The 14,073-nt window shown below is 41.9% G+C and overlaps 2 protein-coding genes across 2 annotated transcripts in view; both read right to left on the reverse strand.

Annotated features, from left to right (window-relative positions):
• LOC118638289 (zinc finger protein 420-like) overlaps positions 1-11,869 on the reverse strand; it is a 37,380-nt gene extending 25,511 nt beyond the window's left edge. The window contains exon 1 of the mRNA XM_036273998.1: positions 11,786-11,869. The gene's annotated coding sequence lies outside the window, so the exon portion shown is untranslated. The remainder of the gene's footprint in view (positions 1-11,785) is intronic.
• Positions 8-14,073, reverse strand: part of LOC118638829 (zinc finger protein 345-like) — a 74,846-nt gene continuing 60,780 nt past the window's right edge. Inside the window, exons 7-9 of the mRNA XM_036274959.1 lie at positions 8,064-8,190; positions 3,177-3,250; positions 8-2,304 (exon numbers count right to left, since the gene is read on the reverse strand). Of these exons, the coding sequence (XP_036130852.1) occupies positions 13-2,304; positions 3,177-3,250; positions 8,064-8,190 (2,493 nt within the window). The 3' untranslated portion in view covers positions 8-12. The remainder of the gene's footprint in view (positions 2,305-3,176; positions 3,251-8,063; positions 8,191-14,073) is intronic.

Here is a 14,073-nt window from a genome sequence, read left to right on the forward strand (position 1 = left end):
TGCAATGCATTTCTAATGTCTCTCCCTTCTATGTATTCTCTGATGGTCAGTAAGGGTTGAAGTCCTCCTGAAGGTTTTCCCACATTCTCCACATTTATAAGGCTTCTCTCCAGTATGAACACTCTGATGTCGAATAAGGTGTGAGGACTGACTAAAGGCTTTGCCACATTCTATACATTTATAAGGTTTCTCGCCAGTATGAATTTTCTGATGCTCTCTACGTTTATGGGACCGCCTGAAGGCTTTGCCACATTCTCTGCATTTATAAGGCTTCTCTCCAGTGTGAATTCTCTGATGATCAGTAAGATGTGAGGACTGGTTGAAGGTTCTCCCACATTGTCTACATTTGTAAGGTCTCTCCCCAGTGTGAATTCTCTGATGCACAGGAAGTCTTTCTGACCGGCTGAAGGCTTTGCCACATTCTCTACATTTATACGGCTTTTCTCCAGTATGAATTCTCAGATGTGTACTAAGGTAGGCATACTGGCTAAAGGCTATGCCACATTCTCTACATTTGTAAGGCTTCTCTCCAGTATGAATTCTCTGATGCTTAGTAAGGATTGAGGGCTGGTTAAAGGCTTTGCCACATTCTATACATTTATAAGGCCTCTCTCCTGTATGAACTCTGTGATGTGCAGTAAGGCCTGAGGATTGGCCAAAGGCTTTGCCACATTCTATGCATTTGTAAGGTCTCTCTTGAGTATGTGTTCTCCGATGGCCAGTAAGGGTTGAGGAGTTCCTGAAGGTTTTGCCGCAATGACTACAATTATAAGGCTTCTCGCCAGAATGAACTCTTTGATGATAAGTAAGGCTTGAGGCCATACTAAAAGCTTTTCCACATTCTCTACATTTATAAGGCTTCTCTCCAGTATGAACTCTCTGATGTCGGGTAAGGCTTGAGGAGTGGGCAAACGTTTTGCCACATTCTCTACATTTATAAGGCTTCTCTCCAGTATGAACACTCTGATGTCGAATAAGGTTTGAGGACTGCCTAAATGCTTTGCCACATTCTATGCATTTGTAAGATCTCTCTCCTGTATGTATTCTCTGATGGACAGTAAGGTATGAGGACTGGCTGAAGGCTTTGCCACATTGTCTACATTTATAAGGTTTCTCTCCAGTGTCAATTCTCTGATGAACAGCAAGATGTGAAGACTGGATGAAGGCTCTCCCACATTGTCTACATTTGTAAGGTCTCTCCCCAGTGTGAATTGTCTGATGGACAGGAAGTCTTTGTGACCGGTTGAAGGCTTTGCCACATTCTCTACATTTATATTGCTTTTCTCCAGTATGAACTCTCAGATGTTTACTAAGGTAGGAATACTGGTTGAAGGCTATGCCACATTGTCTACATTTATAAGACTTCTTTCCACGATGAATTCTCTGATGTTTAGTAAGGCCTGAGGAATGTCTAAATGCTTTGCCACATTGTCTGCATTCATAAATGTCCTTTCCAGAGTGAAGCCTTTGATGGTGAATACGGGCTCCGTAGTGGCTGAAGGCTTTGCCACATTCTCTACATTTATAAAGCTTCGCTCCAATATGAAATCTATGATGTACAGTAAGGCTAGAGGCCTTACTGAAGCCTTTGCCACATTCTCTACAATTCGATGGTTCTTCTCCAGGATGAACTCTCTGATGTGGAGTAAATTCTGGATGGCAGTTAAAGGCTTTGCCACATTCTGAACAATTATAAGACTTCTCTCCTGCAGAAATTCTTTGATGTTGAGTATGCTTTGAGTACTGACTAAATCCTTTTCCACATTCCCTACATTTGTACAGTTTTCCCCAAGTATGAATTCTCTGCTCATGTACAGTAAGACATGAATGAAATCTAAAGGCTTTGCCACAGGTTTTACATTTATAAGGCTTCTCTCCAGTAAGAATTCTCTGATTGAGAGTAAAAACTGAAGGACTATTAGATGTTTTACCACCATCTTTACATTGATGAGGTTTTTCTCCAATATGGACTCTTTTAAGTCTACTTACACTGAATGGTTGACTGGAGACTCTACCACATGGATTCCATTTGTAATCCTCCTCACCAGTATGAATATTCTCTTGTTCAGTGTGAATTGACGACTGCTTTGAAGATCTGACACATTTACTTGGCTTGTTTGTCCTCTCCACAATATGAGTAACCTGATGTATACTGTGACTTGACATTTGGTCAAAGACTTTCCCACCTTTATAATCGTTCTCTGGAAGCTGCCTTCTCTGAGGAGTATTAGAGTTTGACTCCTGGTTAAAGTTCTTCTTCCAATGTTCATTCCATTGATGACCTCTGTCGCCATTATATGTTTTCTGGTAATCATTAAAGATAGAAAGGCCTTTAGTCACAGCTGTAATTTCATTAAACATGTACTGTTCCATAAGATCTATTTTGTGATACTTATTAAACCATGATGTTTTTATTAAAATATGCTACCAAGGTTTTGAAAATTGTAGATAAATTTTCAAACACATTAATTCTCAGAGGAAGAGTGATTCCTTTAAATCATTGCCAGATTGATCACATTAAAATTTTTATAGATATATTATAAATCTCTGGATTTTCGAAATAAATAACTGAAATTTTAATCCCACCACCATTTTAAACAATTCGAATGATTATTCACACCACAGATTATGTGAGTTCCAATATTTATAGATTTACTTTGCAAGAATATATGAGTAAAAAATGGTTTTCAATCTTCACATATAGCAACACAATAATCTGAAAATGTAACTGACTTTCTTTCTTTCTTTCTTTTTTTATCCTCACCCGAGGACATTTTTCCAAATTTTGTTCAGGTAGAGTGGGAGGGACAGAGGGAAAGAGAGAGAGAAACATCGATATGAAAGGGACACATCGAGTGGCTGCCACCCGCACGACCAACCAGGGGACAAACTGCAACCGAGGTACATGCCATTAGCGAGAACTGATCCTGGGTCTCTCTGGACTACAGGCCGACTCTCTAACCGCTGAGCCAAACCGGCCAGGGCTGAAAATGTAACTGCCTTTAAAGTGAGAGTCTCCCCAAATCCTCGACCTCTTTAAGTAACAAAAATTTTATTATGAATGAATCCCATTTAGTTCTGTTTATATTAACATCTTTCTTCACGTCACACTCATCCTCAAATGCAAACCATTTCGTTAAGTGTTCAGTATGAAAGCCACACCGTCCATATCTTACCAGTCTTATTTCTGAGAATAAGTCTCGCAGTTCGGGTTTTCGCAAAAAGGACTGGTTGTATCCAGATGACATGGCTGAAAGAATATAAATTTTCACAAGTTTGACACAGCTAAATGTACGTTGAACTTACCAGCAATTACTTGACCAAATGACAATTTTTTTCTACTCCAAAAGCAAGTGAATATTTCCAAGAAAGGTGAAGACAGGTATAACGAGAAAAAGTCAGAGCTACGAGGGACAAAAAGATGCTTACATTTGCCAATGATACCTGCTCAAACCCCTTCACCCACACAATGGAAATACTTGCATTTCCTCATACTACTAATTCCCAGTTTCTTCGTGGAAAACTAGAGGTGAGGGTACTATATGTTCAGTGATCTCGCTGTTTGGAAATGTCTCTAGAGCTCTGTTTCTATTGTGTACGACAGAGTGGTAAAGGAATGGCAGTACAGTGAATGCACTGTAGTGGCTACTACAAAGAAACAAAGAGAAACGGTTCAAACTCTACAAAGACTGCTGTACTTCAGACATATATTAAGCATGAAGAGATACCATGGCTCATCCTGGCTGGTTTTACACAGTGGTTAGAGTGTGGTCCAAAGACCAGAGAGCCCTGGAATAACTTCCCACTAGGGGCATGTACTACAGTTGTTGTTTTTCCCCTGTCCCCGTTGGAGTCACGTGGTGGCAAACAGTTGATGTGTCTCTCTCACATCGATGATTCTCTCTCACTCTTCCCCTCCTTCTCTATCTGAAGATAAATGCAATGTCCTCGGGTGAGAATTAAAAAAAAAAAAAACAAAGAGAAAAATTCCCAAACCTGGTGAAAGACATAAACATACTATTCCAGGCAACACAAGGAGTCCCAAAACAAAAGAAGCAAAAGAGACACACCTCAAGACACATAATAATTAAAATATCAAAGATAAGCGATCTGGTGTGGCTCAATGGATTAAGCATCATCACATAGACTAAGAGGTCCTAGTTCAATTCCCAGTGAGGACACATGCCCTGGTTTTGGGCTAAATTCCCTGCAGAGGGTGCGCAGGAGGCAGCTAAGCGATGTTTCTATCTCACATCAATGTTTCTAACTCTCTCTTCTTTCTCTAAGAAAAAAATCAATAAAAACATATATATATATATATATATATATATATATATGTTTTTTTGGTGAAGAACTTTTTTTAGTTTATTTAGGCCACACTGTCAACAATTGATGGAAAGCAAAATCTCAAAGATTGAGATAATGTTTTGCCACTCGTTCTGTACATTACCAGAAAAAGAGGAAACCTCAGTGGGTTACATGAAATCCATTGGTGATAGATTAGGCAGGCGAAAGAGAGAAAGCAAAGCGCTAAAAAACATTACAAAAAAACCTAAACCAGCACTAGAAAAGCAGTTATCGACAAGGACGTTCCCCTAAGACTATCAGCTGACTTCACAACTGAAACTCCAGGACAAAATATTTAAAGTAGTGAAAAACAAGTAAGTATACCCAAGATTACACTACCCAAAACAGCTAATATTTAAAATCAAACGATAGCCCAGATGGTGTGGCTCAGTGAATGAGGCTCAACCTATGCAACAAGTAGTCACTGAGTGATTCCATTCCAGGTCAGAACATTACGAGTTTAGGGACTCAACCTCCTGAAGGGGGCGTGTAGGAGGCAGCCAATCTATGTTGATGCTTCTCTCTCAAATTGATGTTTCTATCTCTCTCACTCTCCTTCTCCCGTCCTCGCTCTCTCAGAAATTAATAAAAATTAAAAATAATACTAAAAAGCCCTGGCCGGTTTCACTCACCGGTTAGACCGTCATCCTGAGGTCCAGAGAGACCTGGGTTCGGTTCCCAATAAGGGCATGTACCTCGGTTTGAGTCTGTCCCTGGCCCTGGTTGGTCGTGCAGGTGGCAGCCACTCGATGTGTCCTGTTCACGTCCATGTTTCTCTCTCTCTCTCTTCCTCTCCCCTCCGTCCCACTCTGTCTAAACAAAAAATGGAAGAGTGTCCTCGAGGGAGGATAAATAAATAAGTAAATAAATAATTCTAAAAAGATAAGGATAAAATAAAAAAACAGGTAGTTTCCCATACAAACAAAGAGCTAAAGAAGTTCATAATCACCAAATCAGGACAAGAAACGTTAAAGCTTAGACTACTTTAAAAAAAAAAAAAGCCTTGGCTAGTGTTGCTCACCTGGTTGAGCATCATCCTATCAGAAGGATGCCAGTTTGATTCTTTCTCAAGGTCATATTCACCAGTGGCAACCTAAAGAAGGTACCATGATGTTGTGCTCTCATATCACTGTTTCTCTCTTTGTCCCTTCCACTTGCACTACAAATTAATAAAAATATTTTTTAAAGGCCCAGCTGGTTTCACGCTCAATGGTTCAGCATTGACCCATAAACCAAGAGGGAACCAGTTTAATTCCCGTCATGGCACATGCCCAGGTTTTGAGTTCGATCTGATTAATGTTCATATTTATCCCTCCTGGATGTTTATATTTCCCGCTCCCTCAAAAATCAGCAAAAATTTTTTTCTTTTGTCCTCACCCAAGGGCATTTTTAAATTTATCTTCAGATACAGTGGGAGGGAGAAAGGGAGGAAGAGAGAGAGAAACATCAACGTGAGAGAGACGCATCAAGTGGTTGCCACCCCCACGACCCCAACTGGGGCCAGGGAAAAACTGCAACCGAGGTACGTGCCCTTAGTGGGAACCACACCCAGGACTCTATGGTAAATGCATTAATTGCTGAGTTAAACTGGACAGGGCAATAAAAAATATTTTTGAAAAAGAAATAACAATTTTGAATAATAAATGGCTATAAAAAAAACCTGAAATCTCCCCAGCCCGTATGGCTCAGTGGATTCATTGTCAACCCAAGAACTGAGAGGTCCCATTCAATTCCTGATTAGGGCAGGGGCCCGGTGGTTTCAGGTTCGATTCCTACTTGGGTGGTGAGCAGGAGGTAGCTGATCAATGTTTCTCGCTCACATCAATATTTCTATCTCTCACTCCCTTCCTCTCTCTCTAAAATTATCAAAAACATATTATAATAATCAAAATCGTATAATTTGTTTACAGTACAGATCTACCTAGAGTGCATTATGCTACCTAGAGTGAAATAAGTCCATCAAAAAAAGGACATACAATGCCCTGGCTGATTTGGCTCAGTGATTAGAGCATCAGCCTGGAGTTCAGAGAGACCAGGGTTCAGTTCTCAATAAGGGCACGTATCTCGGTTGCAGTTTGTCCCCGGCCCTGGTTGGGTTGTGTGGGAGGGGGCCACTCAACGTGTACCTTTAATGTCAATGTTTCTCTTTCTTTCTCTCTTTCTCCCTCCCTCCCACCCACTCTAACAAAAAATGGGAAAATGTCCTCAGGTGAGGATAAAAAAACAATAAACAAACTCATAGATACACAGAAGAGTCTTATAGTTGTAAGACCTGATGCCTGTTGAAGGACTTCGTGACAACAGGGAAGGAACTGAGGAGTATAGGTGGTAGTCAGAGACATTCACTGGGATGTGAAGTACAGCAAAGGAAATATAGTAAATGATGTAGTAACGACTATGTACAGTGCTGGCTGGGTACTGGAAATACTGGGGAAACACTGTGTAAAGTAGACGACTGTCCAACTACTCTTCTGTACACCTGAGACTAACACAGAATAGTATAGAATGAAAAAAGGACATCTCAGACCTAGATTAGAATAGGTCTTCCCCAAATCCTGAATATTATATACAGGTCCTATGGGAAAAGAAACTTTCCGTATCACCATGAATTCTAACTGCGAGTGTGCTTCTATGAACAGCAAACATTTTGCATGACGACATACATAATATGGTAGGAAAATGTCACAGGAAGTGAATTCAAATCATTTGAAAATACCTATGAAAAGGGATTTTCACAAAGAAGCAGTTGGCAGCCCTGGCCAGGTAGCTCAGTTGGTTACAGCGTCAACCACAAAGGGCAAGGTTGCGGTTCGGTCCTTGGTCAGGGCACACAAAAAATTCAAAGAACAAATGGATAAATAAGTGAAACACAAAAATCAATGTTTCTCTCTCTGTTCCCGCACGTCTCCTATAAAAAACAAACAAACAATAAACAAAGCATTTAAATATGTGAGATATATTTTCATTAATCTTCTCTGTGGTTATTATACAAAATGTGTAGGGTGTAATTCACCCTAACTAAAACAAGACAGACACCAAAAAAAATGCATCTAATTTATTTTAAAAAAAACAAACAAATCATAAAAAAGTTATAAAATTTACAGAGAATAAATGCTCTTTAAAATGAACATTTCAGGCCTAGCTGGGTAGCTTAGTTGGTTTGAGCATTGTCCCAATATACCAAAGTTGTGGGTTCCTCCCCATTCAAGACCCATACAAGAATCAACCATTCCTGGTCTGTTTGGCTCAATGGTTAGAACTTAGGCTTGCAGTCCAGAAAGACCCGGGTTCGGTTCCCGTTAAGGGGCATTTACCTTGGTTGCAGTTTGTTCCCGGCCCAGGTTGGGTGATACGGGAGGCAGCCAACTCGATGTGTTCATTCACATCGATGTCTCTCTCTCTTCCTCTCTCTCCGTCCCACTCTATCTGAAAAACATCCTCGAGTGAGGATTAAAAAAAAGAAAACACTTTTCTAAAACACTGTTTCCAGACAGCACATTAATTATTCTACACAACATGTAAAGTTTTCAGACAATGAGTTCCTAATTAACACACACCACAAAGCTTTTCTTTTCAACAAAGAAAACCTCAAATTTGTTCTTGGAGACCAAGACTCTTAACAGGCTAACATAGAAAGCAGAAGCCTTTTGTTTAAGTAATAAAGGAAGCAAAACCCTGCGGCTGGAAGAGGAGCTCTGGAAGGAAGTCATCCTCACCCAGAGAGACCAGGTTCCTGTAGTTCTCCAACATCACATCCAGGTACAATGTCCGCTGAGCTGGGTCCAGGCATTCCCACTCCTCCTGAGAGAAGTCTACGGCCACATCCCTGAAGGTCAGCGGGCCCTGAAAAGAAAGACACATTCACCAAGAGACAGCAAGCAGAGTTCATAATGTCACCCAACATGGAAACAGTGTTAGGAGAACTGGTTTTGACCTAGGAGTATCCGAAATTATCTAGTAAGATCATTTGTAAACAGTAATAGTGTCTACTATATTTTGTAACATTGAGAAACGGAGATGATACATATCCACAAATCCATTGCAGACACGTTACTTTTCAGGAAAATAAAATTTAAAATTAAGGCACCAATACAGGCGTATGGATTTTGAGCACTGTATTTCTATCTGTGAGGGTCAGTTGTGTATACTTCTCAGTTATAAATGTCACAGTGAGTTGGAAGTGTAAGTATTTCTTCAAGTATAATACAGAGAATACCCAACTGCACTTTTCTAATTTTTTCTTTAATCCTCACCCCGAGTTATGTTTTCCATAGATTTTTAGAAACAGTAGAAGGGAGGGACAGAGAGAGAGGGAAAGAGGAAGGGGAGATAGGGGGAGAGAATCATCAATGTGATAGAGACACATCGGTTGGTTACCTCATGCACATGCCTGACTGGGGTTGGAGATCGAATCTGTAACCATGGTACTTGCCCTTGAACGGGAATCGATCCTCCCCATCTCCAGTGCATCCGCTGACCCTCTAACCACTGAACCACGCTGGCCAGGGCTGCACACTAATAGTACATTCACACAATTAGTGTGAATTCTGTACCGACCGAGTGAGCAAGTCTCTTCTCTTCACTATTCTTTTCAGAACTTTCTGAATTATTCTAGCGGTAAAATGTGCATTTTCTTAACCCTGATGCTGCAGCCACGTTACCTAAAATCTACGCCTCCCTTCTTCACTGACATGCGAGCCTCTGACCTCATCCCAATAGGGATGTCAGACATGGGAGCCTTCCCTGCTTGGTCTGTCCGGAAAGGGATGTTTTCAAGAGTGGCAAATAATGAATTAAAGGAAGGAATGCTTCCTGACCTGGGGGACCCTGCAGAAAGTGAATGCAGAACAGGCTCTGGGACAAAGGAGAGAAGTATACAACCTGCTAACCTTGACCATCGTAAGGAAAAAAAAGAATGAAGTAAACCAAGGAAAACAACCTCACTAGGCAAGAATATTAGAAGTAGAAAAATTAGACTTCCGGTCAAGATGGCGGCACAGGTGAACGCGGTATCGCGTCCTCCCATAACCACAGAACAAACATCATTCAAAACTGCCTCAAATTCAGCTAAATGGAAGTCCTACAACTACGGAATTAAAGAAGCAGCCACATGGAGACTGATAGGACAGGCTAATCCCACACCCACGTGTGGTGGATAAAAATCAGGAGGACACCTCCGATGGGAGGTCATCCCTGAAAACTGAGGGGTCCCCGTCCCACACCAGGTGCCTCACTCAGGGTTCCAGTGCCAGGAAGAAAAGTCCACATAACTTCTGGATGGAAAAAACAGTGGGAACTGAGGCTGAGGAAGGCTGAGGCAGCTGGAGCCCTAGGCAGCTCCTTAAAGGGCCCTCCAACGAACTTATTGGACTCACTCCCCCTAAGCTTGGAGAGGAGGCAGCTCAAGGGGCACCAGACACATACAGGGAAGAACTGAGCTGTTCGGCACTGTAGCAAGGGCTGGAGAGGGGGCTTTCTCCAGGACAAACATGCTGTCAGAGGCCTTTGTTCCTTTGGTGACCCTTCCCTGAGGCGGCACACAGCCACCATATCTGGGACCCTAGCAACCTGGCTCATACTGGTTGCCCCGCCCTGGTGATTTCCTGAGGCGCCACCCCACCCAAACTTCAGGCCCACCCAAGCTGTTGCCAGTTGGTTAACCATAGGATAGGCCCGTCTTGGATCCTGCTTCTGGTTTTCCTAAATTCTTTCAAGCAGCATCTGGTCTCAGCGAGCCCCATACCTCTCGTTAAGTAATACATAGAAACAAACACAGGGAGATAGCGAAAATGAGGAGACAAAGAAACAGGTCCCAAATGAAACAGAAAATATCTCCAGGAAAAGAACTAAGCGAAATGGCAATAAGCAACCTAACAGATGCTGAGTTCAAAATACTCCTTAAAAGGATACTCAATGAACTTAGTGAGGGCCTCAAGAGCATAAAAAAGGACCAGACAGTAAAGAAGGTTGCACAGTCAGAAATGAGGGAGGCACTAACTGAAATAAAGAGTAATTTACAGAGATTCAATAGTACAGTAGATAAAGCCAAAAAGCAAACCATCGATTTGGAATATGAGGAAGCAAAAAACACCCAATCAGAACAACAAAAAGAAAATAGAATCCAAAAAAATGAAGATAGTATAAGGAGCCTCTGGGACAACGTCAAGTGTGCCAACATTCGCATCTTGGGGGTGCCAGAAAGAGAAGAACAAGAACAAGAAATTAAAAACCTATTTGAAACAATAATGGCAGAAAACCTTCCTAACTTGGTGAAGGAAACAGACATACAAATCCAGGAAGCAGAGAGAGTCCCAAACAAGATGAACACCAAGAATCCCACACCGCCCTGGTCGGTTCGGTTCAGCGGTTAGAGCGTCGTCCTGCGGTCCTGAGAGACCCGGATTCGGTTCCCGCTAAGGGCGCCCTGAGAGGCCCGGATTCGGTTCCCGCTAAGGGCGCATACCTTGGTTGCAGTTTGTCCCCGGCCCAGGTCGGTGGTGCGGGTGGCAGCCACTCGATGTGTTCCTTTCACATTGATGTTTCTCTTTCTCTCTGTTCCTCTCTCTCCCTCCCACTCTACCTGAACAAAAAATGGAAAAATGTCCTCGGGTGTGGATTAAAAAAAAAAAAAAAGAGTCCCACACCAAGACACATCATCAAAATGTCAAAGGTTCAAGAAAAAGAGAGAATCTTAAAAGCAGCAAAAGAAAAGCAGTTCATTACCTACAAGGGAGTTCCCATAGCACTGTCAGCTGGTTTCTCAAAATAAACTTTGCAAGCCAGAAGGGAGTGGCAAGAAATATTAAAAGTTATGAAAAGCAAGAACCTACCACCAAGATTACTGCATTCTGCAAAGCTGTCATTTAGAATCAATGGCCATATAAAGAGTTTCCCAGACAAGAAAAAGTTAAAGGAGTTCATCACCACCAAACCGTTGTTATATGAAATGTTGAAGGGTCTTTTTGAAGAAAAAGATAAAATATGTGAACAAACAAAATGGCAATGAATACATATCTATCGACAATGGAATCTACAAACAAAATGAAGAGGAAGAACAGAAACAATCTCGTAGACACAGAGAACATTGTGCTGGTTGCCAGATGGAAGGGGTTTGGGGCAATGGGTGCCAAAGGTGAAGGGATTAAAAAGAACAAACTGGTTGCTACACTGACAAACTTCAAGGGAAAGGGGGTTGGGTAGAAATAAACCAAAGAACTTACATGCATAAGCAATGCACACAGACAACAGTGTGGGAAAAAGCGGGAGGGGGGTGCGAATGGGGAGGAGGGAGTCAATGGGGGGAAATGAGGAACATCTGTAATACATCCAACAATAACGATTAAAAAAAAAAAGTAGAGAAATTAAGGTTACACGTTTTAATTCCACCCATGTGAGAGGAACAGCAGACACAGCCTCTGACCCACGACACATCTTTTACCTGAGAAGCAGCCATTTTGTCCTGGTCCTGGTCCCGCTCAGGGTTGTTTTCTGAGGTGACGTTATACTGGAGTCACAGAATGTGCCTTCAAATGTTTCCGCTCAGGCCCTTAATCAGCACACACAACACTCACAATCAAAAGGACCAGGAACTGCTGAAAAGGCCTCTCTGATGTCCTTTGTCACCGAAAAGTCAGGAAAAATACAAGCTCCTACATGGAGAACAAACAATGAGAGTTTCTTTTTCTGTCTTCACATGTCCCTCCCTACAGAGACCTCCACAAACTCCTACAGCATTGAGAAGGAAAACTGACCTCCTGAACCCCCAAACTCAACACAACACCGGTACCCTCCCTGAACAAAGCTGGCGGTGGGACCCACAATATACCATCTTCAAGGCGTTCCCTCCTGGTGCCTGCATGGTTCAGTAGCTGTTTCAGTACCACTGAGTGACAAACACCAGAAGTGCCACACCTGACACGCCTGGGTGGCGTGAGGCGTTGGAAGTATCAGAGTATAGAAGAGGAGGCTTGCGGGGCACATTTCCTTCCTCAATTTCCAGGAAATAAAAGAACAGATCTTCATGCTAAAATTTTTGTATAAAGTTAGCTATTGAAATATGCTGATCAAATGACTTCACCAAGTCCATTTATTCCAGCTGATCCTTCGATGTTTTCAGAAAATGAACAAGAGGGACTTGAGGGGAACACCTCCTCTCTGGCTCACAGTCACTAATTCAACAAATGACATAAAGGGAAGGAAAAAGCTGCTGAACATTAGACCAACTCACACACGTAGGTTCTGACTGCTAAGATAACTGACATCTTTACGAAAGGCACAGGGACATGTCCTCATGTTATCCACTAGTTGCCAATGGGTGTTTTAACATATGATAAGCAGTAGAAAGGATACAAAGCTCAGAATCAAAACTGGACACAACATATTTAAAATGCACAATTTGGATTGATTTTTTGTTACTATTCCTCAACTGAGGATATTTTTCCATCAATTTTTTATTATTATTATATAATTATTGATTTTAGAGAAAGAGGAAGGGAGAGGGAGAGATATAAAAATGTCAATTAGAGAGAACATCAATTGGCCACTTCCTGCATGTTCGACACTGGGCATTTGGCCCACAACCTGGGCATGTGCTCTGAAGAGGAATCAAACCAGCGACCTCTTGGTGTATGGGTCGGTGCTGAACCACTGAACCACACACGCCTGGCTCTATCAATTTTCAGATAAATTAGAAGGGAGGGAAGGAGAGAGAGAGAAACAAGGAAGTGAGAGAAATACATGTCTTGGTTGCCCACAGCAGGACCCCAACCAAGGCTGTCGATCGAACCAATGGTGGTTGTTTTATGTAATTACTTTTAGGTTTCAGGTTGAGTTAAGGCTGAGACAAACATATTTTAAAAAGACAGTAAGAGTTGGTTATGGGATATAACAAATGCTTAATTCAAAATTTCGTGACTATTTTATTTTTATTTTTTATTTATTTATTTTTTAATCCTCACCCGAGGACATTTTTCCATTTTTTGTTCAGATAGAGCGGGAGGGAGAAAGAGGAAGAGAGAGAGAAAGGAACATCGATGTGAAGGGACACATCGAGTGGCTGCCACCCGCACGACCAACCAGGGCCGGGGACAAACTGCAACCGAGGCACATCCCCTTAGCGGGAACCGAACCCGGGTCTCTCTGTACCGCAGGCCGACGCTCTAAACGCTGAGCCAAACCGCCCAGGGCTTAGTGACTCTTTTAAAAGACCGAATATTTAATAAACTAATATATCAGCATGTTTTTTAAAAATGGTTTAAATAGCATTGGCCGGTAAGAGCATCAGCTCGCGGTCTGGAGTGACATTAGGTGCAGGTACCTCATTTTGGTTTTTCCCCCACCCCGGTTTGGGGTGTGTGAGTGGCAACCCCTCCATGTGTTTCTCTCACCCCGATGTTTCTCTCTCTGTCTCTTCCTCCCTCTTTCCCTCTTGCTCTATGAAAGCAAAGTGTCTGCAGGTGAGGATTTAAAAAAAAAAAAAAAGGTTTAAATATCAGAGGTTAAATAAATAGTGAATCCAAAGGGGAGGGAAAAAATGACCTAAGGATTCTGATATTCCTTGAAATAGCATAATGTACTGACAAATTCAGTCATTACTTGCCCCAAGTCACCTCCTTCTTGCCATCCCAGGAAATGAAAAGGACCAGGACCGACAGACAGCTCTCTGCCCACTGTCTGAATAGTGTTTTCATTGGAAGCAAACCATTATGAATTTTACAAGCCTTATAG

The sequence above is a fragment of the Molossus molossus genome, unplaced genomic scaffold (assembly GCF_014108415.1).
Source record: "Molossus molossus isolate mMolMol1 unplaced genomic scaffold, mMolMol1.p scaffold_m16_p_21, whole genome shotgun sequence".
NCBI lineage: Eukaryota > Metazoa > Chordata > Mammalia > Chiroptera > Molossidae > Molossus > Molossus molossus.